The sequence below is a fragment of the Ranitomeya imitator genome, chromosome 1, assembly GCF_032444005.1.
Source record: "Ranitomeya imitator isolate aRanImi1 chromosome 1, aRanImi1.pri, whole genome shotgun sequence".
Taxonomy (NCBI): domain Eukaryota; kingdom Metazoa; phylum Chordata; class Amphibia; order Anura; family Dendrobatidae; genus Ranitomeya; species Ranitomeya imitator.
Window position 1 is genome coordinate 246,801,636 of NC_091282.1, and position 27,329 is coordinate 246,828,964.

General features: G+C 44.5%; 1 protein-coding gene across 1 annotated transcript in view; it reads left to right on the top strand.

The window, feature by feature from the left end:
• PPP1CC (protein phosphatase 1 catalytic subunit gamma) overlaps window positions 1-27,329 on the top strand; it is a 52,620-nt gene that overhangs the window by 14,853 nt on the left and 10,438 nt on the right. Inside the window, exons 2-6 of the mRNA XM_069755112.1 lie at window positions 4,462-4,593; window positions 6,388-6,618; window positions 6,854-6,958; window positions 22,818-23,041; window positions 25,494-25,628. Of these exons, the coding sequence (XP_069611213.1) occupies window positions 4,462-4,593; window positions 6,388-6,618; window positions 6,854-6,958; window positions 22,818-23,041; window positions 25,494-25,628 (827 nt within the window). The remainder of the gene's footprint in view (window positions 1-4,461; window positions 4,594-6,387; window positions 6,619-6,853; window positions 6,959-22,817; window positions 23,042-25,493; window positions 25,629-27,329) is intronic.

Genomic DNA, 27,329 nt, shown 5'->3' on the forward strand with positions numbered 1-27,329 from the left:
ATGCTCTGCACCTTTGATTATGGCCCCATAGGTGCTCCTTATAATGCTGTGCCCCATATATGCTCTGCACCTTTATGGCCCCATAGGTGCTCCTTATAATGCTGTGCCCCATTTATGCTCTGCACCTTTATGGCCCCATAGGTGCTCCTTATAATGCTGTGCCCCATTTATGCTCTGCACCTTTATGGCCCCATAGGTGCTCCTTATAATGCTGTGCCCCTTATATGCTCTGCACCTTTATGGCCCCATAGGTGCTCCTTATAATGCTGTGCCCCATATATGCTCTGCACCTTTATGGCCCCATAGGTGCTCCTTATAATGCTGTGCCCCTTATATGCTCTGCACCTTTATGGCCCCATAGGTGCTCCTTATAATGCTGTGCCCCATATATGCTCTGCACCTTTATGGCCCCATAGGTGCTCCTTATAATGCTGTGCCCCTTATATGCTCTGCACCTTTATGGCCCCATAGGTGCTCCTTATAATGCTGTGCCCCTTATATGCTCTGCACCTTTATGGCCCCATAGGTGCTCCTTAGAATGCTGCTGGTGCTGCCATAAAAAAAAAAAAAAAATCACATACTCGCCTCTCTTCTCAGGACGCCAGCGCTTTCAATAATTACCTGCTCCTCTGCGGCTCCGTCTCCAGCACTGACGCTCAGCAGAGGGCGCGCACTGACTACGTCACAGCGCCCTCTAACCTGAGCGTCAATTGCTAGAGGACGCTGCAGACGGAGCGAGGAGCAGGTAATTATAGCGCTGCGCACCCCTTACCTGCTGCGGTGCGGTCCCTGCAGTCCCTGGCTTCGCCGCCGCTGCAGCTTCTTCCTGTAATTGAGCGGTCACATGGCACCGATCATTTACAGCAATGAATATGCGGCTCCTCCCCTATGGGGGTGGAGCTGCCTATTCATTTCTGTAATGAGCGGTGCCATGTGACCGCTCAGTGCAGGAAGAATCTGCAGCGCCGGAGAAGCCAGGGACTGCAGGGACCGCGCTGGGAGCAGGTAAGTATGATTACACAGCCCCCGCTCCCCCTCCCCTGCTGACACCCGGGTATATGACTCGAGTATAAGCCGAGAGGGGGACTTTCAGCCCAAAAAAATGGGCTGAAAATCTCGGCTTATACTCGAGTATATACGGTATATGTGCGGAGACCGAGAAACTCGCAAAAATCAAATCGGTATCTCTATATAAGGAAAGATAGCGCTTTCTGTCTGTACTATCATCGAGAACCGATAATTAGCACTTCTTCCATGACATTTGCTGCTGACTTGTACTGAGTATGCCCCATTCCCAGCATTGCGCTATAATGTGTGCAAACTGTGACTAGGGATGCCCTGACTCATTATAAGAACTGGCTCCTGTAATTCAGGTTAGTCTAGATGAGTGTACAAATCTGAATGTGTATACTGTGATTGGGGATCCCCTGATTCAGTATGGACAGTGGATTCTGTCATCAGGCTAGTCATATGTTATATCTGTGGTAAGTAAGACGTCAGCAATATACGTGTGGAATTTATCTATGAAGGTCAGTAAAGGGCATATTGGTGCTCACCGATGGTGAACTGGGCACCATTTTAAGTTTCTTACATCTGCAAGGAGTATGTATGTTCTCCCCATGTTTGCATGCGTTTCCTCCAGCTTATTCGGTTTCTTCCCACATTCCAAAGACTTACTGATATGGAATTTAGATTGTGAGCCCCAGTGGGGACAGTGATGATGTCTGCAAAGCGCTGTTGAATATGATGGTGCTGTATAAGTAAGCATAGTAAATAAATCTTAGTGTGCCAACTATTGCAGCAAGGCAAGGACCTAGATTAAGTTATATTGCATTTTTGAGAACTTGTACAGCTTTGACATAGTGGCAAGGCCTACGGTATGTAAAGGCTTATCCCATACTTCAGTATTAGGTCAGCATTTTATGTTTTTATGTCAGAATTAAAACTTACAGAGAAAAAGTCTTCGGGTATGTTCCCACGGTCAGTAAACACTGCAGGTTGGATGCTGCGTGCATCCGCAGCGTCCAACCCGCAGCGGCCAGATGTTACATTTCAGTGGATGGGATTTCTTGAAATCCCATTTCCGCTATGCGTACACGGATGCCTCCGGCTTTCCTGTGGAGACGGACATGTGGCGCATCTTTCCAGACTGTGGTTCAACGAACACATGCAGAATCACCTGGGTTCAAAAGCCGGCAGCGCTTTGGACGGAGCCGACATGTGCTGTATCCAAAGTGCTGCCGTTTACTGACTGGGAACATACCCTTAGGGTAGGTGCACATGGTCAGTAAACACTGTGGGTTGGATGCTGTGTCCTTGAGCAGCGTTCAACTCGGTGTCCAGATGTTACAGCAAAGTGGATGGGATATCAAGAAATCCCATGTCCACTATGCGTCCAGAGATGCCCATGGCTTAACCTGCGGAGACTGACATGCGGCACTTCTTTCCGGACTGCTGCAAGTCTATTTATCTTGCGGAGGTTCTCTTCTCCGCAACATAAATTTCACCCGTACAGTTCAATGAACACATGTGGATTCACCAGCGTTCAATAGACAGCAGTGCTTTGGATGCAGCGGACGTGTGCTGCGTCCAGATCACTGCCAATTAATGAACGTCTGTACATACCCTAAATGACTCTTCTGTGTTTTGGCAACAATCCTTGTTTTAGCATACAAATACTGATAAAGCCTAATAATAATTCTACAGAAGACTGACTCATATGTATCTGTGTCTCTACTTAAAGTAATATAGATCAAGGCCTTACCTGTGTATGACTGACATGCCATGGTATAACTTGTGTACAACCAACATAAATACAAATTGCTCTTGTCTCCTTGAAGCCCCATGTGACATTTACTTGCACATTCTGATTGCTGGATGCTGATTATTGCATAGTCACAAGGCCCCTCCCTATTTTGCTGACCTTCTGATCCCACATTATATGGAACTTATTAATAACTGATACTTAGTTATAATTATCCTTGTCTATTTTTTCTCCTTTGTGTGTTTGGGACCTTAAAGGGAATCTCTCAGCACATTTGTCCTATCTGAACTATTTATTAATATGGGCATGTTAGTCAGCTGAGGAGAGTGATACCTGTATGCCTTATATCAGATGCCTTACTGTTGAGAAATCATCTTTGTGCACTTAATTTAAGTTACCTCTTCCAGGCTTAGGAGCTGACACTGCCTGGAAGATAACTCTGCCTCCAGAGATTACTGTATTTTTTGGATTACAAGACGCCCTTTTTTCCCCTCAAATTTGGGAGGAAAATGGGGGTGCGTCTTATAATCAGAGTTGTAGTTGTGATGGAGCAGAGTCCCAGGGTCGCTGCTGCCTTAAGCTTCTGGCAGGAGTTGGGCAATGGCTGCGGGCCCCAGGCTAGTACGGTGAGGTGTTCGGCAGTGCCGAGCCTTGTACTTTCTATACTCTTCTGTGCGGTGTATTTTGGGTAAATGGCCGCCGTGAGGCGCGCATGCGCAAATTGAGATCTCTGCACCAAGATCTCAATTGCACATGCACTCAACCTCCGGCTGCCATCTTTCCGAAGTCCACCGAATTTGAAACGATGAAACATCTCGTCGTATCCGTCTGCGGCCTGCAGCCATGGCCTGACTGCTGCTGCTGCCGAACACACCGTCCTACCAGCCTGGAGCTTGCAGCATCTTCTGCCTCCATCTAGGACTCCTCTCCACCACTGCTGCCCCCAAGTAAGCTACCGCATATGCAGATAACACGCACCATTTTATATAAAACAAAACATTTTTTCGTATTTTCCTCTCTGAAATTTGGGTTGCGTCTTATACGCTGCAAAATACCAGTATTTTACATGAAGGGTGAGTTACCAGTGTGAGACAAGTAACTAACGCAGAACAGGTGAGATGAAATTCATCTTGCAAACACATTTTTGCTTCTCTCTGACCTGCTATATTGCAACAATATTGAAGCCAGGTCCGCCTGTGAGCTGAAGCTGAGGGGAGTCTGCAGATGTGTGGGGTATAATCACACATAGCTCTGCAGAGCATGCCATCACACTGGTAACTCCCCTTCATGTAAAATAATCTCTGGAGGCAGAGTTATCTTCTGTCAGCTTTAGTGGACAGCTGCTGGATTGTCTCCTATATGGGGATGCTATACTATAGATTAAATCGTAACCACAAGACAGATTTCATCAACCAAGGTATCATTTTAATCAGTATAACGACGCCGACCTTACACACTGTAGGTTACTGTGCACAATCCTGTTGATAGGTTTCTTTTAAAGTCAGACAACAAACTGATTTTTATGTAAAGATTAGGCAATGCTAGATAACTTCCCAAGAAACTGTATGTATGCCAAAAATACCATTGAAAACTACAAGCAATCCTGAAAGGTATTGCATGCATAATCACCGATAGATTTGAGTTACCTTCTTTAGCATACCAAGTGCTGTTTCAATGAATTTTGTATTTATTTTTAGTAAGAGGATCAAAGCCTGGAAAAAATGTCCAGCTCCAAGAAAATGAAATTAGAGGGTTGTGCTTGAAGTCTCGTGAAATCTTCCTCAGTCAACCAATTTTGCTTGAACTTGAAGCACCTCTTAAAATTTGTGGTAAGTACATGTTTCATTTTACCGAATGTTTCTCTGTGAGGCTATGTGCACACGTTCAGGATTTCTCGCAGAAAATTCCTGAGAAAAACCGGACATTTTCTGCAAGAAATCCGCAAGAAAACCGCATGCTTTTTTGCCGCGGTTTTGCCGCCTTTTTTTTGCGCGTTTTTGCCGCGGTTTTTTTTCCGGACACTTCCCAATGCATTTCGTAGTGGGAAATCCGCAAAAATACCGCAAAATTAATGAACATGCTGCGTTTTTTACCGCAATGTGTTTTTTTTGCGGAAAAAAACGCATCATGTGCACAAAATATGCGAAATTCATTCTAAATGATGGGATGCTTATTGTATGCGTTTTTTTTTTTTTGCGGTTTTATAGCGTTTTTATCGGAAAAAAAACGCAACGTGTGCACACAGCCTTAGTTAGAGAACCTGCTCAGCCGCTGTAACCGCACTCACGGCCCAGACTCACAGCCCGTGCTGAGTCGAGTCCGCTCCTGTGACTGTGTTGGTAATAACAAATGCATTTCCATACAATAAATACTGTTAGAGAATAATTTAGCTCTTGTGTCTCCATCTTCTCAGCCCCATAAGTTCTACATTCTTCAGGCAGCACAGCTGTGTGAGGGTGTTGTTTTTTTTTTTTGCATTACAAGCAGGGCTGTGGAGTCGGTAAGCCACAGTTGCGACTCCGACTCCTGGATTTTATCAGGTTCCGACTCCTTCATAAATGGCCAATTCGTAACAATAAATTTACTGTTGTCAAATGTTAACATCGTGCTTATTCAGTTTCTCACCATCATATAAGTAATCAGACCACTTAGAGCAAAAACTATATTTATTAGAATACAATTAGAACATAGCAAATAACTTTTATAAACTTTTCTAAACTCTTGTAAGTAAATATGCAATAAACACTGTTATGCAGTTAATAAGTAGAAATCTATTAATTTGTCCTCAGAAAAAGTATTGCCTCTGTCAGATCCTCCTTCATGGATGCCCTCAAACCTGATCTAGTTATTTGAGAGCAGAGAACAACCTCTCTACACTAACTTGGGTTGGTGGCAAAGCAGTAACCACTCGGGCAACATCTCTGACAATGTCAGGATACAGAGGAATCGCTTGTTGCACTGTTATTTTTGATGAACGGTCAAATTTCTCAATTTCTTTTAGTGCACATGAAAAATTCTGCTGAAATGTACTGGCTATGTTCTTATCTGCTTATCACTGTTGTTCATAGTTTGATAGAACATATATATTTGAGTAACATTTATAACATTCATATGAAAGTTCAATTATGAAATATTAATACATTTTTTTAAGCTGGAGTCGGTACATTTCTACCGACTCCGACTCCAACCAAAACTAACTCCGACTCCACGACTCCGACTCCACAGCCCTGATTACAAGATGTAGTTTTCATTGGTCTATTATACGGTACATGCGAGTTTCAGGTCTCACTATGCTCTTTGGGAGACACAAACTCCTGCTTAGCTGTGTATTACTGCCGCCTCCCACTGCGGATGGCACAAACACCTTGTGACATAACTGTGCCTGAGTGCGCTGAGCTACTTCTAGATGTACAGCTACGTCCTTTGGTGGGATGGGTCTCAAAGTAGATGTGCACCATTTACACTACAGTTGACTAACGTGTCTACAGTGATAAAAAACTATAAAATGCAAAAAAAAAAAAAAACGTAAATGCCTACACATCCTGGCTTTCCGGTCTCTGCCCCCCCCCCACACACACACAGAGTGACAGGCTTGTGTTTATTTATTCAAATTTGTTTTACAGGTGATATACACGGGCAGTACTATGATTTGCTTCGACTATTTGAATATGGTGGATTTCCTCCTGAAAGCAATTATCTATTTCTTGGTGACTATGTGGATCGAGGAAAACAGTCCTTGGAAACGATTTGTCTCCTTTTGGCATATAAAATAAAATATCCAGAAAACTTCTTCCTCCTTCGAGGCAATCATGAGTGTGCCAGCATTAACAGAATCTATGGATTTTATGATGAATGTAAGCATATTTTTGTTGTTTGTGGTACTTTAAGCTGCTTTGCAGTAGACTTGATTGTAATAATGTGAGATTTGATGCCATTAGCTTGGCTGAAGTCTGGTTCTCTTCCTTGCCTGAAGAACAGATGACTGAATTAGTGCGTTTGGCTTGAGCTGCACCAGTATAACATTGTGTGATAGTGAATCATGTTTATACAAATGTGATTACATATAAATTATGTCCCTTTTCTTTTTAGGTAAACGAAGGTATAATATTAAGTTATGGAAAACCTTTACAGACTGCTTCAATTGCTTGCCAATAGCAGCAATAGTTGATGAGAAGATTTTTTGCTGTCATGGAGGCAAGTAAAACAAAAATCACCTTAGTGTACACATTGATTTGCAATGTACCTGTTTCTAAGCCTGTGTAGCAGCACATGGTCTGATGTGCTCATTATACTTGCCTTATGGTTTGTGTAGTGCATCCCTTAGGCTATGTGCACACATCAAGAAAATTCAGCAGAAAATCCTGAACAAAACCAGACTTTTTCTGCAGGAAATCCACATGCGTTTTTTGTCACGTTTTTGGCGCGTTTTTTCCCGGAGCTTCTTAATGTATTAAATAGCGGGAAATACATGAAAAATCCACAAAATTAATGAATATGCTGAGTTTTTTTACTGCGGCTCAAAAGCTGGCCAGGGAATGCCCAGTCCAAGGCTAGACTAAATTCAGTCCCATGTGAAGGGAAATATCTTTTCGGCCAGGCTCTGGATGATATCCTAATACAGCAGCTGATTAGAACAAGGGCTTTCCCGATGTGTCTCTCCCTCAATTCAAGAGTTCCTTTCGTAGTAGGAAGTATCACAGGAACAAACCCCCTTAGGGAGCAAGGCAATTGGTAGCAGAAAAAATCAAGAAACAGAGAGACGAAAACCCTGTAAGTGACGGGCTTCCCCAGCAGGTTGGAAGCGGGACAACCTTCCTCCTACCTGGGAGGAAATCTCAGCCAATACCTGGATCCTGAATATAATAAAATCAGGACTAAAACTGGAGTTCAGGTCCACTTGCCGGCACAGCTTCAAAATTTTGCCCCTCAGTGCTCTGAAGGAGCAACAGGCTCTAGAGGCAGACATGTTAGTCTTAAGGCCCCGTCACACTAAGCGACGCTAAAGCGATCCCGACAACGATACGACCTGGCAAGGATCGTTGCTGCGTCGCTATGTGGTCGCTGGTGAGATGTCAAACAGTGAGATCTTCCCAACGACGCAGCAGCGATGCGGAGACCTGTAGCGACCTGTACAACGATGTCGTTGGTCGTTGTGACCCTGTCACATGGCAGCTATTTTGACGATTCAGACCTCGATGAGGGACGTCCTGTGTGACGTTGTAGTCACACAGGCGTGCATTTGCGTTGCCTTTTCCGCGCCCATTCAGTTCCGATTGGTGGTCGCTACTGCGTTCTGATTGGCTGCCTGCGACTCCTCTTCAATTTATCTATTCTTCAACGGTTCTTCAGACACCTATACTTTGTGCACGGTAGGTAGGTATCGTTTGGGGTCTCAAATGCGTTTTCATTTTTCCTTAATTTATAGGGCACCTACTAATTATCTGCTATCATTGCTCTGGAGGGAGGGAGGGCCTTCTGTTGAAGGCATGACCGCCAATCAGAACGCAGTAGCGACCACCGAGCGGAGGGGTACGGAAAAGGCAACGCAAATGCACGCCTATGTGTCGGTGTCTGAGTCGTCAACAAGGTCGTTGGTAAGGTGTCAAACACAGCGATGTGTGCTACCCAGCAGGACCTCAACAATCAAAAAAAGGTCCAGGCCATTCCGACACGACCAGCGATCTCACAGCAGGGGCCTGGTCGCTGCTACGTGTCAAACATAGCGAGATCGCTACTGAGGTCGCTGTTGCGTCACAAAACTTGTGACTCAGCAGCGATCTCGCTAGCGACCTCGCTTAGTGTGACGGGGGCTTAACTGCAGAACCGTGTTCTGGTAGAGGTGCCGATTCAGTAGCAGGGGAAGGAATTTTATTCTCCCCTGTTGCTGATAAGGAAACCCGATCAGTCCTTCAGGACTATTATCAACCTGCGAAGTCTCAACAAGTTTCTATTCTACAGACAGTTCAAGATGGAGTCAATAAAACTGGCAGTAAAGATCTTCCCAGGCTGCTATAGGAGTGTCTTAGATTTAAAGGACGCATACTATCATGTCCCCATCCATCAGAGAGACCAGCAGTACCTGAGGGTAGCTAATCAGCAGATCAAACGACGACTGCAGACAGCTGAGACACATCCAGGCCACTCTGACTCGGCTAGGATGGATGATAAATATGTAGAACTCGAGACTGCAGCCCCTATAGGTTGTCTTTCTTAGAACTTATTTTGGATTCGGAGGAACAAGCCTGTCTTCCGCCGGAGGAAAAGAGCAGGATTTGTAGGCCTTGTATCAGCAGCAGTTACTGAGGAAGGCTATGTCTCTACTAGGAACAATGACTTCCTGTATTCCAGCAGTCCAGTGGGCCCAGATTCACTCCAGGACTTTACAACAGGATGTCCTAGATAGAGAAAGAAGGCACGGAGGTCATTTAGAGGGGAAAGTTATACTTTCCCAAAGAGCAATCGACTTCATGGCTTGGTGGCTGGACTCAGGGAATCTGTCGCAGGGAATTCTGTGGTCCTACTAGGTATCAAATGTGATCGTGACGGATGCGAGCACAGAAGGATGGGGGAGCTCATCTTAGGGATTGTTTAGTCCAGGGGGTCTGGTTAGAAGCAGAAGTTGGCCATTCCTCAAACATGAAAGAGCTACTGGCAGTAAAGAGAGCAGTAGTAGAATTCTTTCCCCATCTAGAAGGGCACCACATTTGGGTAATGTCAGATAACCTGACGACAGTTGTCTACATCAACCATCTGGGGGGGGGGGTTTGGGGTTGCTATCAGTCAATTCTCCAGATCGTGGAAGCACATCAATTGAAACTAACCGCACTGCATATAAAAGGGAAGGAGAATGAAGAAGCAGATTTTCTCAGCCGGAATACCCTGAAACAGGGGGAATGGGAACTGGAACCACTAGTTTTTCAGCAAATTGTGGATCAATGGGGACAGCCAGAAATAGACCTGTTTGTAAATAGGAAAACAAAGATCTTCTGCTCTTTGAACCCAAGAGAAGGACCGTATGCGGTGGATGCACTACAGATCCCTTGGTATTTCAGGCTGGCTTACGCATTTCCTCCATTGATGTTGATTCCTGTAGTCCTGAAAATGTTCTTATCAGACCCCTGATTTCTCCCAGATATTCCAGGTCTCCTCATGCAGGGCCCAGTGTCGCATCCTCAGAGGTCAGGTCTGCATTTAATGGCCTGGATTTTGAGAGGGCAATATTAATACAAAGGAGCTTCTCCCCGGCTTTAGTCGCTACCTTGCTGCAGAGTAGGAAGCTGGTAACAACTAGAATATATGGCAGGATATGGGCTAAATTCTTAGCTTGTTCAGGACAGTCCGTGGGGGCAAGGTTCCAATTAAAGCTATATTGGAATGTCTTCAAAGGGGTATGGAGATGGGCCTAGCCACTAGCATCCTTAAGGTGCAGATTTCTGCCCTGGCAGCTCTGTATAATTATAACCTGGCAGCAGATAGATGGATAGTTAGGTTCATTAAAGCTTGCTATAGGTCGAGACCAATGCCAGCCCCAAAGATGCCTCCTTGGGACTTAAGTCTAGTTTTTGAGGGTTTGACAAGACCTCTCTTTGAGCCCTTGAATGAATTGCCAACTAAAATACTAACGCTAAAGACTGTGATATTATTGGCCCTAACATCAGCTCGCAGGGTCAGTGATTTACAGGCTTTATCTATTAATCACCCGTTCATGCAGGTATCTGATGATATGCTGGATCTGGCCTCAGAATAACCCTATCCAGGGAGTCTGGAAAGGTCTTAAGGTTACGAAGGGTACTACAGCTAGATAGATTAGAGACGCCGTTAGCCTAGCATACACCTCTAGTAATATGCCATAGAGCCATGGCGACCTCTTGGGCTGAAAAGACTGAGGTGTCGATTGACAGAATGTTAGGTGGCAACATTGTCTTCCCCTTCAACCTTCTATAAACACTATCGCTAAGGGTATGTGCACACGTTGCAGATTTACCTGTGGAATTTTCTGTACAGATTCTGCACCTCTTGGCAGAAAACGCAGGTAAAAATCCATGCGGGTTTTGTGTTTTTTTTTGGGTTTTTTTTTTTTTCGTTTTTGATGCTGATTTTCATGCGTTTTTGTAGGCTAAATAAAGATCTATTATTTAAAAAAAAAAATGTAATTTCTTGTCCAACCTCTTTTTTGTCATACTCCATTGAAGAATGTTTACACACGCAGATCGATAGATGTCTATAGATAGATGGATAAATAATACCAAGCCCGATGTTTAGCAATAAACATAATAAGAGTTAAATAAAGACACACACACAAACACACACCTCTCTTCGTTAGGCCCTGGTCACACTTGGGAGAAACTCGCACAAGTCTCTCGCACTGCCTTCGTCACTCGGGACCGGAACGTTCATCTGCATAGAAGTACATGCAGCCGCACACTTCGGTCCCGAGTACCGGTGGCAGTGCCAGGTATTGAGGTGCGATACTCGTGCGAGTGTCTCGCAAGTTTGACCCCAGCCTTAAGCGCAATATCTGTTTAATTTAAAAAAAATGGCATGGGCTCCCACACAATTTTCTGCGCCAGAGAGGGAAAGCTAGCGACTTGGGTCAGATGTTTATAGCCTCCGAAGTGGTTAACACCCATGGATCTTCCCAGGCTTTGAATCTCAGCCCACAGCTGTATATTTAGCCTTTATTGGCTATTAAAATAGGGGCACCCCAAAAAAACAGCGTGGCCCCCCCCCTATAATAGCCAGAAAAGGCTAAGCTGACAGCTGTGGGTGGATATTCATAGCACCCCCGGATACAAACACCAGCACACAGCCGCCACAGAAATGGGGCCAATTCCTGCACTTAGCCTCTCTTCCCACTGCCCTGTAGCGGGGGCATATGGGGTAATATTTGTGGGGTTGATGTCACCTTACAATACAAAGGTGACATCAAGCTGGCTTAGTAATGGAGAGGCGTCAATAAGACACCTATCCATAACTAATCCTATAGTTCGAAAAAGGGTTAAATAAAGACACAGCCATAATAAAGTATTTTAATGAAATAAAACACACATTTTTCCCATATTTACTGTACAGATAATCCATGCGATGCCCTCGATCTCCTGTAAAATAAAATAAAACACCACAAATACTCCCTGGTCCGATGTAGTCCATTTAATAACGACTGTCCTATGACGATCTCCCATATAGAACAGTTACATCAGGAGATGTGTCTGCTCTACAAGGCTTCCAGTGACACACTGACGGGACAATGGCTCCTGCAGTGTTATCACTAAGGGTGAATGGGTTAACTGTAATTTCACCCGGCCTGCAGGGACAGGGGGAGTGGTACTTTAGCCCGGGGGGGTGGCTTCGCCCCCCGTGGCTACGATCGCTCTGATTGGCTGTTGAAAGTGACGTTTCACTTTCAATCAGAGCGATAGTAATATTTCACTAATGAAAATTGGTGAAATATTACATTCCAGCCATGGCCGATGCTGCAATAGCATCAGCCTTGGCTGGAGATCGTGATCTGACCTCCCCACCCCCACCGATCTCCTCCCCTCCGGTCCTCCGTCCTGTCATTTTCTGTCCTCCGCTCCCCTCCTGTCCGCTCCCCCACCCCCGCAGTGCGCCCGCCGAATCGGCTGGCAGTTTCCTTACAGGTACATTTTGATTGCTGTGATAAGTTCTATCACAGCGATCAAAATAAAGGGGGGGGAAGGGGGGGTTTATTTATTTTTCTTTTAGCACCCCCATAGGTAGGGACAATAATAAAATAAAAAAAAAATTTTCTTTGCCCCACTAGGGTTAGGGTTGGGGTTGGTTCACACTGCGTCTAAGCAGTCCGTTAGACGGACTACGTTACACCGCGGCATAAACGTGGTGTAACGTAGTCCGTTACGGCCGCCATTGACAGCATTGTCTGATGCATCACTAGCACACGCCCACAATGGGCGTATGCTAGGGATGTGCCGTCATTGAGTGACGGACCCGGAGACGCGAGCTGCAGCGTTTCCGGGTCCGTCACTGCTAGCGCAGATAGAGCTAGCAGATGCTCTATCTGCGCTAGCGCGATGCAAACGACGGCACTTGCGCTAGCAGCAGCCCGTTAGCATATGTGCTGAACAGGCTGCTGCTAGTGCAGTGTGAACCTGGCCTTGGGGTTAGGGTCACGGCTAGAATTAGGGTTAGAATTAGGCTATGTGCGGATTGGCTGCGGATCTGCAGCGGATTTAGCTGCGGATCCGCAGCGAATTGGCCGCTGCGGATTCGTAGCAGTGTTCCATCAGGTTTACAGTACCATGGAAAACCAAATCCGCTGTGCCCATGGTGCGGAAAATACCGCGCGGAAACGCTGTGTTGTATTTTCCGCAGCATGTCAATTCTTTGTGCGGATTCCACAGCGTTTTACACCTGTTCCTCATTAGGAATTCACAGGTGAAATCCGCACAAAAAACACGGTAAATCCGCAGGTAAAATGCAGTGCCTTTTACCTGCGGATTTTTGAAAAATGGTGTGGAAAAATCTCACACGAATCCGCAACGTGGGAACATAGCCTTAGGGTTAGGGTTGGAATTAGGGCTAGGGTTGGAAATGGGGTTAAGATTAGGCTGTGGTTAGGGTTAGGGGTTGTCACGATTCACACCGTCACCCCTACATCACGGGTCGGGGTGACTTTAGGCCAACAGACGGCTATCACCTGTGCAGGGGGGCTTATCTTAGTTATCTCTCCACTCCACAATGTGATGAAAAAAAAACACACACAAGGCTATTGACCTCTTAGTTTACAGCAGGGGCTTATTTTAGGTATCCCACTGCTCTTCAATATAACACGAACTGCAGGGATTTATGTATATCCCGCTTACAGTTCCACTTAAAACTTGCAGCTCTCTGGCGCCCCCCTTACTCGCAGGTCAGATTAGGCACTGCACCTGGGGTAATTAGTAGCCAGAAAGGCTGCCTGCTATGTACTGGCTATTGGGCACGCTGCAGTGACGCGATAACTACTCCCACGCAGGCAGGAACCATAATTATCAACGCCGCAGTCGCTACAACAACACCCAACTACCCAGTACAAAACGTATGCTGCCACCAGCTTCGATTAAACTGGTCCAAAGCTAACCCAAAACAGTAGCGTAATTCCCTTCAGAAGACAGGGTACGTTTTAGAACAGGAGAACGACTCTAGTATATTAAATATTATTCTCCGTAAATGATTTTCAGGCAGTGTTTATAAACTGTCATATAAAGATGTTACAATAAGAGACAATTGAAAATATGTACCAGGTAATTATAAAATAAAGGGATTAAATAAAAGGTACAACTCACATGTTCTCAGTTCATATCAGGCAAAAAACCATGCTGCATGCACAGCCCAGATGTCCCAATGCATGGGGACTGGCAGTCAGGGCTTCCCAGGTAGAACTCAGACTCACATAGGCTCCAGCAGAAGACTGACTGCTGGGATCTGGCTAAAAACTTATAGCTGCCGCCTGTGACATCACAGAAAGAGGTTGGTTTAGGCTACTTTCACACTAGCGTCGGATTCGGCCCATCACATTGCGTCGGGCCGAGATTCCGACGCTAGCGTTTGTTGCGCCGCACAACGGGTGCAGCGGATGCATTTCTCCAGTGCATCCACTGCCCCATTGTGGGGGCGGAGTTCCAGCCGCGCATGCGCCGTCGGAAAAAGCGGTCCGTCGGCAGCAAAAAACGTTACATTTAACGTTTTTTGCTCCTGGCGGTCCGCCACAACACGGCGCAACCGTCGCACGACGGTTGCGACGTGTGTCAATACATCGCAATGCGTCGGTAATGTTACTCTATGGGGCAAAAACGCATCCTGCAAACAACTTTGCAGGATGCGTTTTTTTCCCCTAAACGACGCATTGCGACGTATTGAAAACGACGCTAGTGTGAAAGTAGCCTTACTCCGTCCCTCGTACCTCCTCAGTTTAAACTAACTTTCCTAATTTTCTCTAATGCTTGTAACTCCGCTACAGAACATGTCATGGTCATAACAAACCCAGCATTCATCTCGTATTAACATTGGCATTCTAATGAGATCAAATATGTCATATGTGTGATGTGTCATTACAGAGAAATCCCTACTTTTTTACCTGATAGAGTTAGAAGCTCATGTTTACAGCGGTTAACAGATCCGTCGCTGGACATAAAGAATATGTATTTTCCTTTTTTCTAGCCTAACTCATTTGCCCAATATCTGATCATATTGGAACAAAGGACTCTCATGGATTTCTGGAAACTTCTAGACAGTTCTGCTAGAGGGAGATTTGAGCCTAGTCGTAAATACCTTCCTTCAATAAAACTCCCCCACATGCATTGACAAGACAGGCTCTTGCCTGAGTGAAAGGGAAGGGGGGGTTTTAGCCCACCGCCTGGCTAACAAGAGAAACTAAACTTACCGTATATACTCGAGTATAAGCCGAGATTTTCAGCCCAAATTTTAGGGCTGAAAGTGCCCCCCTCGGCTTATACTCGAGTCACGGTAGCGGTGGGGTCGGCGGGTGAGGGGGTGAGGGCGCTGAGGCATACTTACCTAGTCCCAGCGATCCTCGCGCTGTCCCTGCCGTCCCACGGGCTTCGGCGCTGCAGCTTCTTCCTCTCTTCAGCGGTCACGTGGGACCGCTCATTACAGAAATGAATAAGCGGCTCCACCTCCCATAGGGGCGGAGCCGCTTATTCATTTCTCTAATCAGCGGTGCCGGTGACCGCTGATAGAGAAAGAAGCTGCAGCGCCGAAGACAGGAGGGGACAGCGCGAGGATCGCCAGGACTAGGTGAGTATGTTATATTCACCTGTCCTCGTTCCAGCCGCCGGGCGCCGATCCATCTTCCCGGCCGGCGCCTCCATCTTCCCGGCGTCTGCGCTCTCTGACTGATCAGGCAGAGGGCGCGATGACGCATATAGTGTGCGCGGCGCCCTCTGCCTGATCAGTCAGAGCAGAGGCGCCGGGAAGATGGAGGCGCCGGAACGAGACGCTGGGAGCTGCAATCAAGGGAGGTGAGTATGTGTTTTTTTTTTTTTATTGCAGCAGTAGCAGCGGCAGCACAGATTAATGTGGAGCATCTATGGGGCACAGTGAACGGTGCAGAGCACCGTATAAGGCACAGCTAGGGGGCACAATGAACGGTGCAGAGCACCGTATAAGGCACAGCTAGGGGGCACAGTGAACGGTGCGGAGCACCGTATATGGCACAGCTAGGGGGCACAATGAACGGTGCAGAGCACCGTATAAGGCACAGCTAGGGGGCACAATGAACGGTGCAGAGCACCGTATAAGGCACAGCTAGGGGGCACAATGAACGGTGCAGAGCACCGTATAAGGCACAGCTAGGGGGCACAGTGAACGGTGCAGAGCACCGTATATGGCACAGCTAGGGGGCACAATGAACGGTGCAGAGCACCGTATATGGCACAGCTATGGGGCACAGTGAACGGTGCAGAGCACTGTATATGGCACAGCTAGGGGGCACAGTGAACGGTGCAGAGCACTATATGGGGCACAGCTATGGGGAAATATGAATGGTGTAGAGCACTATATGGCACAGCTATGGGGAAATAATGATCTATTTTTATTTTTGAAATTCACCGGTAAATGCTGCATTTCCACCCTAGGCTTATACTCGAGTCAATAAGTTTTCCCAGTTTTTTGTGGCAAAATTAGGGGGGTCGGCTTATACTCGAGTATATACGGTATATGATATTTCACACAATATCGTGACAGGGATGGGGATTAGGGTTAGGGTTGGAATTTAGGGTTAGGGGTGTGTTGGGGTTAGGGTTGTGGTTAGGGGTGTGTTGGGGTTAGTGTTGGAGTTAGAATTGAGGGGTTTCCACTGTTACGGCACATCAGGGGTCTCCAAACGCAACATGGCGCCACCATTGATTCCAGTCAATCTTGCATTCAAAAAGTCAAATGGTGCTCCCTCCCTTCCGAGCCCCGACGTGCGCCCAAACAGTGGTTTACCCCCACATATGGGGTACCAGCATACTCCGAACAAACTGGGCAACAATTATTGGGGTCCAATTTCTCCTGTTACCCTTGTTAAAAAAAAAATAATTGCTTGCTAAAACATAATTTTTGAGGAAAGAAAAATTTATTTTTTATTTTCACGGCTCTGCGTTGTAAACTTCTGTGAAGCACTTGGGTGTTCAAAGTGCTCACCACATATCTAGATAAGTTCTTTGGGGGTATAGTTTCCAAAATGTGGTCACTTGCAGGGGGTTTCTACTGTTTAGGCACATCAGGGGCTCTGCAAACGCAACGTGACGCCCGCAGACCATTACATCAAGTCTGCATTTCAAAAGTCACTACTTCACTTCCGAGCCCTGACGTGTGCCCAAACAGTGGTTCCCCCCCACATATGGGGTATCAGCGTACTCAGGACAAACTGGACAACAACTTTTCGGGTCCAATTTCTCCTGTTACTCTTGTTTAAATAAAAAATTGTGGGCTAAAAAATATTTTTTGTGGAAAGAAAAATGATTTTTTATTTTCACGGCTCTGCGGTATAAACTTCTGTGAAGCACTTGAGGGTTTAAAGTGGTCACCGCACATCTAGATTAGTTCCGTGGGAGGTCTAGTTTCCAAAATAGGGTCACGTGGGGAAGCTCCAATGTTTAGGCACACAGGGGCTCTCAAAACGCGACATGGTGTCCGCTCTAACGATTGGAGCAAATTTTTCATTCAAAAAGTCAAATGGCGCTCCTTCCCTTCCGAGCCCTCCAGTGTGCCCAAACAGTGGTTTACCCCCACATGTGAGGTATCATTGTACTCAGGAGAAATTGCACAATAAATTTTAGGATCCATTTTATCCTGTTGCCCATGTGGAAATGAACAAATTGAGGCTAAAAGAAATTTTTTGTGAAAAAAAAGTACTTTCATTTTTACGGATCAATTTGTGAAGCACCTGGGGGTTCAAAGTGCTCACTATGCATCTAGATAAGTTCCTTGGGGGAGTCTAGTTTCCAAAATGGGGTCACATATGGGGGAGCTCCAATGTTTAGGCACACAGGGGCTCTCCAAACGCAACATGGTGTTCGCTAAAGATTGGAGCCAATTTTTCATTGAAAAAGTCAAATGGCGCTCCTTCCCTTCCGAGCCCTGTCGCGCGCCCAAACAGTGGTTCCCCCCCACATGTGGGGTATCTGCGTACTCAGGACAAATTGTACAATAACTTTTGGTGTCCAGTTTCTTTTTACCCTTGGGAAAATAAAAAAATTGTTGCTAAAATATCATTTTTGTGACTAAAAAGTTAAATGTTCATTTTTTCCTTCCATGTTGCTTCTGCTGCTGTGAAGCACCTGAAGGGTTAATAAACTTCTTGAAAGTGGTTTTGAGTACCTTGACGGGTGCAGTTTTTAGAATGGTGTCACTTTTGGGTATTTTCAGCCATATAGACCCCTCAAACTGACTTCAAATGTGAGGTGGTCCCTAAAAAACATGGTTTTGTAAATTTTGCTGTAAAAATGAGAAATCGCTGGTCAAATTTTAACCCTTATAACTTCCTAGCAAAAAAGAAATTTGTTTCCAAAATTGTGCTGATGTAAAGTAGACATGTGGGTAATGGTAATATTATTTATTAACTATTTTGTGTCACTTAACTCCCTCGTTTAACAGAATAAAAATTCAAAATTTGAAAATTGCAAAATTTTTAAAATTGTAGCCAAATTTCCATTTTTTTCACAAATAAACGCAAAAATGATCGACCTAAATTTACCACTAACATGAAGCCCAATATGTCACGAAAAAACAATCTCAGAACCGCCAGGATTCGTTGTAGCGTTCCTGAGTTATTACCTCATAAAGGGACACTGGTCAGAATTACAAAAAACGGCCAGGTCTTTAAAGGGCCACTGTCACCCCCCTCCAGCCGTTATAAACTAAAAGAGCCACCTTGTGCAGCAGTAATGCTGCATTCTAACAAGGTGGCTCTTTTAGTTTTGTGTTCATGTATTACTAAAATAAAGCGTTTTGAAACTTTTCAAAAATACCTGTCTTTGTCCATGGAGGCGGGTCTGAAGCCTCCTCTGTGAAGCGCCCAACTGCAGTCACTCATCTCTTCTGGGGCGATCCGGCGCCTGCGCTGTGCGTGCCTACCTCGGGCAGGCGCAGTGTTCATTGGCCGTCATAGCTCAGATGCCGGGTTCCTGACTGCGTCTGTGCGGGCAGTGCGGCCACCCTGTTACTGAATCTCCGCCCCGCACTGTTATGCATTATGCACAGTGCGGGGCTGGGATTCCTGGGCATGCGCACTGCGCTTGTCAGACGCTCCCCCAGGTTCCCCGCCTTCCAGCGTTGGTCTGTGCAGGAATCTGCACAGGCTCAGGCAGGAACCCGGCATCTGAGAGCTATGACGGCCAATTCTCGCTGCGCCTGCCCCGGGCATGCACAGCGCAGGCGCCGGATTTCAGAAGAAAACAGCGCGCAGGGGGCGGCGACCATCGCCCCAGAAGAGATGAGTGACTGCAGTTGGGCGCTTCACAGAGGAGGCTTCAGACCCGCCTCCATGGACAAAGACAGGTATTTTTGAAAAGTTTCAAAACGCTTTATTTTAGTAATACATGAACACAAAACTATAAGAGCCACCTTGTTAGAATGCAGCATTACTGCTGCACAAGGTGGCTCTTTTAGTTTATAACGGCTGGAGGGGGGTGACCGTGGCCCTTTAAGGTCAAACTAGGCTGAGTCATGAAGGGGTTAAAAAAAGAAAATGTTTGGTGATTGTTGTTACTAACTGGAGGTCTCTCATGATCCAAAGCCCAAACTGAAGCAGAGGAGAGGTACTGCCTTTTTATTCAGTAGGTTTCCTGTCCTTGATGGGCGGATACCCTCCTCTCTCAGGTGGTGCTGTCATGGGCTTTGTAAAATCCTGTCACGTAACTAAGATTTTTCTTCAGTTTATGAAGGAACTCTGCTGTGAGGTTGTTTAAATCACATAGAAGAACTAACCACGGATCTTCTGTGGATGTAGGCGTGCACAAATCTTTCTCCATGTAATCTCATATAGACTTGATGTTGAGATCTGGGAGCTGTGGGGGCCTTATCAGTTCCAGGACTCCTTGTTAATTGCTCTGAAGATACCTCTCAATGACATTGGCTGCATGTTTGGGGTCATTGTCCTGTTGCAGAATACATTTAAAGCGAATTAGGCCTTATGCTATTGCATGATGGATCCGTATCTGCCTGTATTTCTCAGCATTGAGGACACCAAAAAATTGGCAACGTTGAGCACTGTGAACGCAGTGGTTGGCCAAGCAAACCTAGTGCAGCAGATGAGACACATCACGGTTACTTCTGTTCAAAATCTGGAGATATTCAGCAATGCCATCAACTTGGGACTAGTTACAAACAGTAGGATCTAGCTAATGCCTGTCTACTGTTTGGAGAAGTCTGGCCAGAAGTGGCCTTAATGGATAAATTGTGGCCAAAAAACCATACATTGACATGCAAAACAGTTCCAGTGATTCAACTACACACAAAAATACAGGGACTGAGATGCAGAAAAGTGCATCAGGTGCTCTGGGCGTACGAATCAAATTCTGAATTTTTTGCTGTAACAAAAGGCAGTTTGTCTTTCGAAGGACTGCAGAGCGGTGCAGTACTGAGTGTCTGCTGGAAACAGTGAAGCATGGCGGAAGATCATTGCAAGTTTTGGTCTGCATTTCAGCAAATAGAGTTGGGAATATGGCCAAGATTAATGGTGTCTTCAGTGCTGAGAATTACAGGCAGATAATTAGCTATCATGCAATACTGTCTGGTAGGTGTTTTGGTTCAAAATGTATTCTGAATTTGCCAAGCCTACATCCACAGATACCTGGTTAGTTTTTCAAGATGTTATGTTTGGAACAACTAACCTGCTGAAATCTGAGAAACTGTGTGCGTATGTAACTTGAAAAAATTGATACTGTTTTGAACCCAAATGATGTTCACACCAAGTACTGATTTCAATTTGGATTTCTTTTGTTCATTCACTTTGCATTTTGGTAATTGATAAAAAATAAACTAACACTTCCATTTTATTTATTTTTTTTAAAGCATTCTTACTCTGCAACATTTTTCCACATCTGAAAAAACACAAAAATTGAGCTTGGTATACATACACCATATAAACGCATTGTTCACATTGGCCATAAAGCATAGAATACCTACAGGAGACAAAATCAGCAAAAACCCTGCCGTAATTAAATAAGTAAAAAGCAAAAGTGCATTTAAATAAGAGTTTTTAGTAATACTGCTTTTGATTAAAAATAGCATGAAAGCCATCCCACCATCCACATCTGCCTGAACTGTTTGCACAGAAATGTATATGGAAAATTTGATTGCCATCTGAGACTATTAAATAACCAACATAGGAATACCTCTTTAAACTTGTTTCACAAATGTATAATGTACCTATCCACCACTTTGTATGGAATTAAGTGTAAACTGCTACACCATAATACAAGGCCTAATCGTTAGTGATGAGCAAATATACTCATTACTCGAGATTTTCCGAGCACGTTCGGGTGTCCTCCGAGTATTTTTTAGTACTCGGAGATTTAGTTTTCATCGCCGCAGCTGAATGATTTACATCTGTTAGCCAGCATAAGTACATGTGGGGGTTGCCTGGTTGCTAGGGAATCCCCACATGTAATCAAGCTGGCTAAGAGATGTAAATCATTCAGCTGAGGTGAGGAAAACTAAATCTCCGAGCACTAAAAAATACTCGGTCACCCGAGCGTGCACGAGAAATCTCGAGTAACGAGTATATTCGCTCATCACTACTAATAGTTTTATTCAAAGCATCCTGAATGTTTCCTTTTTCATATTCAGTTGTAAAATATGTACCCTCACAAACAAGTGTTGTTCTAAGAGTAATTTCACACTGCGTTCTGGCACCGGTAAAATTGTATTTGAGCATATGTGCCAAACGGGGCCATAAACTGTTATAATGGTGCCGGCAGAGCTGATGTGTGGTCTGACGTGCATCCTTTTCGGGTGTGTATGCCTACTGGAGATGGACAGTCAGACATAGTAGATCCCTGACGGAGCCACTGAAAGGGCGCCTGAATGCAGTGTGAAAGCACCCTAAGGCTTGGTTCACAGGTATAGGAGTGTGCTCAACGGTTCGTTACTCCATGGCAAAAATACATGTGTATTGATCTAAAATAACCCCAAAGCATCTTCAATTCGCTGAAAAATGTGTGTGACTTTGAAACACTGCTTCTTGTATATACTCTGCCTTAGGCCTCATTCAGATGCCTGATTTTCATGTTTTTGTACCATCTGTAATGTCAAAGAATTTATAATCTATGGAGATGTTCACATGTCTGTGTTTTGTTTTTTGGTCAAATAATGTCTGCAAAGGTGTTTTTTTTTTTTTTTTGTTTGTTTTGAGTCATGGATCAAAATTACCCTTACAAGTCTGTGGGTCCATGAAAATCTTAGAGCGCACTGACGTTTATGCTTGTATAGCCAGGGCTGTGGAGTCGGTATAAAATGGGCCAACTCCTGACAATTTACAATAAATTGGGTTCAGTAGTACAATGCATGATGTGCTGTACATGTTTTCATATGAATTTGCGAAAGTTATGAAATGTCCTATAAATGTCTGTTCTGTTCCTGATTTAAGGATCTCGGCTTTTAGTTGAGATGAATCTGTGTTGTACTTTATCTGCATGCTCAGTAGGGGGCAGTGATGTGGAGTCAGAAGTTTGGCTTACTGACTCCACAGCATTTTACAGTTATTGTTGTTGCTGTCCCCATTGGGGCTCACAATCTTAAGTTCCCTACCTGTATGTCTTTGGAGTGTCTTAGTGAGATCTTTTGCTGGGTTCACACAAGTGAGAATTCTTGACAGTTAAATCCATAAAGTGCAAATATGACTGCATTTGTGTGCAGAAAGGCACGCGTGTTGTTTGACATTTGGTACAGTTGAAGAAAAAGCACTCTTGTCTGTATGGGACTAGTGCATGCTTCCATCTGTGTGCTGTCCAAATTTAGTCTCCTGTGCCGACAGAATGAAATTATGCTTTTGGGAAGTGTCCCTAACAAATTCCTCTTTCAACAGGTTTATCTCCGGACCTTCAATCAATGGAGCAAATTAGGAGAATTATGCGCCCCACCGATGTTCCTGATCAGGGTCTATTGTGCGACTTGCTTTGGTCTGATCCTGATAAAGATGTTTTGGGTTGGGGTGAAAATGACAGAGGGGTATCCTTTACGTTTGGAGCAGAAGTTGTGGCAAAATTTCTTCACAAACATGATTTGGATCTCATTTGTCGAGCCCATCAAGTATGTGATGATTGTTTAATCCTAACAAATTTTACAGAAGACTTTTCTTGTTCCTATATATATCTAATAGCATGTTGTTTTTGTGATGAAGATGATGAGGTACAATGTACTGCTGGGCTGTTGTCTAGAGCAGCGGTCTCCAACCTTTTTTGCACCACAAACCGGGTTCAAGCAAGACCATTCTTCCATGGCAATGTGGGCTAGGGGCGGGATTTTGGTCATATGGGGGCCGGGTTATGGATGGAGTTGGAGTTTAGTGCATAGTTATAATTTAATTATGACATTTATATAGTACTAGATGGTGGCCCGATTCTAACGCATCGGGTATTTTAGAGTATGTATGTATGTATGTACATCGCGCTGTGAGTGGGGGTTAAATTCCGCATAGCCACGCAATATATAGCACAGCCCACGCATTATATAGCACAGCCCACGCAGTATATAGCACAGCCCACGCAGTATATAGCACAGCCCACGCAGTATATAGCACAGCCCACGCAGTATATAGCACAGCCCACGCAGTATATAGCACAGCCCACGCAGTATATAGCACAGCCCACGCAGTATATAGCACAGCCGGCACCATATCTCTGTAAAAAAAAAAAGTTAAAATAAAAAATAGTTATATACTCACCCTCCGGCGTCCACCGATGCGCGCGAGCGGCGAGGCTGCCGCCAGCTTCCATTCCCAGAGATGCATTGCAAAATTATCCAGATGACTCGCGCGCATCGGTGGAGGGTGAGAATAGCACCTTTTTTAAAAAAAAATTTTATTTTTAACATTATATCTTTTTACTATTGTAAAAAGTTTGTCACACAGTGTTAATAGTAGCGTTAACTGACTGCGTTACACCGCGTTATGCCGTGGTGTAACGCAGTCGGTTTACCGGACTGCTAAAGCGCTATGTGGGCATTGGGCGCTGACTGTGGAGGGGGCACTGACTGCAGGGGAGTAGGGAGCGGCCATTTCGCGGCCGGACTGTGCCGGTCACTGATTGGCCACGACCAGTCAGCGACTTGGGATTTCTGTGACAGACAGACAAACAGACGGAAGTGCCCCTTAGACGAATATATATGTATGTATGTGTGTGTGTGTGTATATATATATATATATATATATATATATATATATATATATATATATATATATATATAATGGCCCCACACATATAATCCCCCATATATAGCATGATGGCCCCACAAAGTACTGATTGAGATATATATGCATTATATATCTATCTGTCTCAAACAACAAAAAAATTACTTGCTTCTCTTCATTCCCTGCTGCTCCAGTCGGGCTGCAGTTTTACTATAGTCACGGGCGGGAGAGCAGGGTTTGTGCTCATTGCCCACCGACAGCGCTGACACGTGTCAGTGCGTTCCCAGCTGTAGCCACGCGTGCGTCGCAGCGTTTAGTTGGTGAACGCTGCGTGCGTTCGTGCTCCCCGGTGTTAATGAACATCCAGGGCAGGCACTTGCAGTGTGCTCTGAGCCGCCTTAGAGCACACAGTCAGTGTTTAATTCCACGGATCGGCAAAAGAAAACCCAACGACCCCAATTTTCTACATACTACTTATGAGTGTAGGTCTTTGCTGTTGATTGAATAATTAACTTGATTTTGGAAGCTTGTGAAATCTTCGTTAGACTGATTGTCAGTGAATTGATCTGTTTAAAGGGAACCTGTCACCCCAAAATGGAAGTTGAGCTAAGCCCACCAGCATCAGGGGCTTATCTACAGCATTCTGGAATGCTGTAGATAAGCCCCCGATGTATCCTGAAAGATGAGAAAAAGAGGTTAGATTATACTCACCCCGGGGCGGTCCTGCTGCGGTGGGTGTCACGGTCTGGGGCCTCCCATCTTCTCATGATGGCGTCCTCTTCTTGTAGTCACGCTCCGGTGCAGGCGTACTTTGTCTGACCTTTCTGACCTTTCCCGGCGCTTGCGCACTGCAGCAGTTTGCTCTCAACTGGGCAGACAAAGTAAGCCTGCGCCGGAGCCGCAGCGTGACTACAAGAAGAGGACGTCATCGTAAGAAGATGGGAGGCCCCGGACCGGACCTGGGCGAGTATAATATAACCTTTTTTTCTCATCTTTTAGGATACATCGGGGGCTTATCTACAGCATTCCAGAAAGCTGTAGATAAGCCCTTGATGCTGGTGGGCTTAGCTCACCCTCGATTTTGGGGGTGACAGGTTCCTTTTTAAATGCCAAAATTGGAAGAGTTGTGTGAAGGCCTTAGTGCACAGAAAGCCAAAGTTCATGTTAGTTACCACCTAATCATTACTGTGCAATCTGTTAAAAGAAAATGGCGAAGATCTTTTTCTGCATGTTCTTAAAGCAGAACTTCAGGTTTATTTATGTCTATTTAAGTGTTCTCTAAAATTATTTTCTTAAAACTTGCTGTATTTTTTAATGATTTTCACTTTTAAATGTATGTATTTTTATCTGCAGGTTGTTGAAGATGGATATGAGTTTTTTGCGAAAAGACAATTGGTAACACTTTTCTCTGCCCCAAACTATTGTGGGGAGTTTGACAATGCTGGAGCAATGATGAGTGTAGATGAAACTTTAATGTGCTCCTTCCAGGTATGTGAACCGATACCTTGAGTCTCCCTATTCTGGGCTAGATTCTATACCCTTACAATCCATTACATGGATAAGACTTGTTACTGATGTTATGCTGAATCGTAGAATTCACGCTGAACAATCTGTATGCACCTTCTTGTGATTGCTTTTAATAGTGGCTTTAAAAAAAACAAAACAGTCCTAACAACTGAACAATAGCCCCTGCAATGTACGTACGTGCTAGGAAATGTGCAGCCTCAGAGCTTCTGCCTGGCCAAACTATCGGAGAAGACTCTTCTTAAACTGTGTAACTTTAACACCACAATCACAATTGGTGTTTTGGATAGGACTTCTCAGAAATGCAAAGGCATGTCATATGCTTTTTCATTGTTATCAAGAATACGTTTTGCAAGCAGCAGTGAATGAAGAAAGTGTTATGGTCGTGGTTCTCCTGTCCCATCCTGTTTGCAGCAATGAGCTGTTACCGCTGTTCTTCCAAAAAAGCCCACTATTTAAGCGAGACCTCAAAAGAAGTGATCTAAGGGGCAGAATTTCTCCTTGTGGAGAGTGACAAGATGGGTCTGAGTGAGAAGACTTATAATAAGCCATGCATGTTCCTTTAGGGAAATTAAATATGCAAATTGCCTCTTCAGAGAGGAAGAGGACTAGAACTTTAGGTGTCGCTAGACTAGCCGTTGTGCATATCAGAGCAGTAAAATTTAAGAAAACATGCAGATGTTTATCATAAGGTTGAAAAAGTTAAAGCCTTGCTACAGTATGTGTAGCACAGGAGACCGTATGATCGCAACTTCTAGTCTCCCATGGAGACCATTGAAGCAGATGAAAACTAAAAAAAAGTCTCAAAATATGAAAATTTAAATCATTCCACCCCCCATTCAAAATAATACAATAATAAAAAAAAATTACACCATATTTGGAAACGTCACACTCAGAAACGCTGATCTATCAAAATATAAAAAAGAATACTTTCGGTAAAAGGCATAACGAGAGAAATTAACGCCAGAATATTTTTTTTTTTTTTGTCGTTGCAATAACGGGCTATCAAAACACTATCTACTCCAAAATGGTATCAATAAAAATGTCAGCACAGCGCTCTCCCAGCAACAGAACCCAAAAAATGTATTTCTGTAAACTTGTAATGACCTGAAGAATCATAATGGTAGGTCAGTTTTAGCATTTCGTAAACATGGTAAAACAAATTGTGGAATTGCACTTTTTTTTGCAATTTCACCACACTTTGAATTTGTTTCACGTTTTCCAGTACATTATATGGTAACATCAATGCTGGTGTTTAAAAGCACAACTTGTTGCGCAGAAAAAAGCAAGCCCTCTATTGACTGACAAAAAAGTTATGGCTCTGGGAAGAAGGGGAGCAAAAAGCAGAGACGCAAACGGAAAACCCCCAAGGTCATTAAGGGATTAAAGAGTACATTCAAAAATAGGTATTGTAAATTAAATCAACCACTGAACAATTTTTTTGACGGAATCACGATATCGTCTCAGAATATGGACCTATACTATATTCTGGGATTGGCTGGTGACAACTGTAATATTTTATTGTGGTTTTTTTTTTTTCATAAACCAAAATATTGTGTTTTTGCTAATGACTGTATTTAGGTGTGCATGCATGTATGTGTGTGTATATATGTATCTGTGTGTGTGTATATGTGTGTGTATATGTGTATATGTATATATATATAT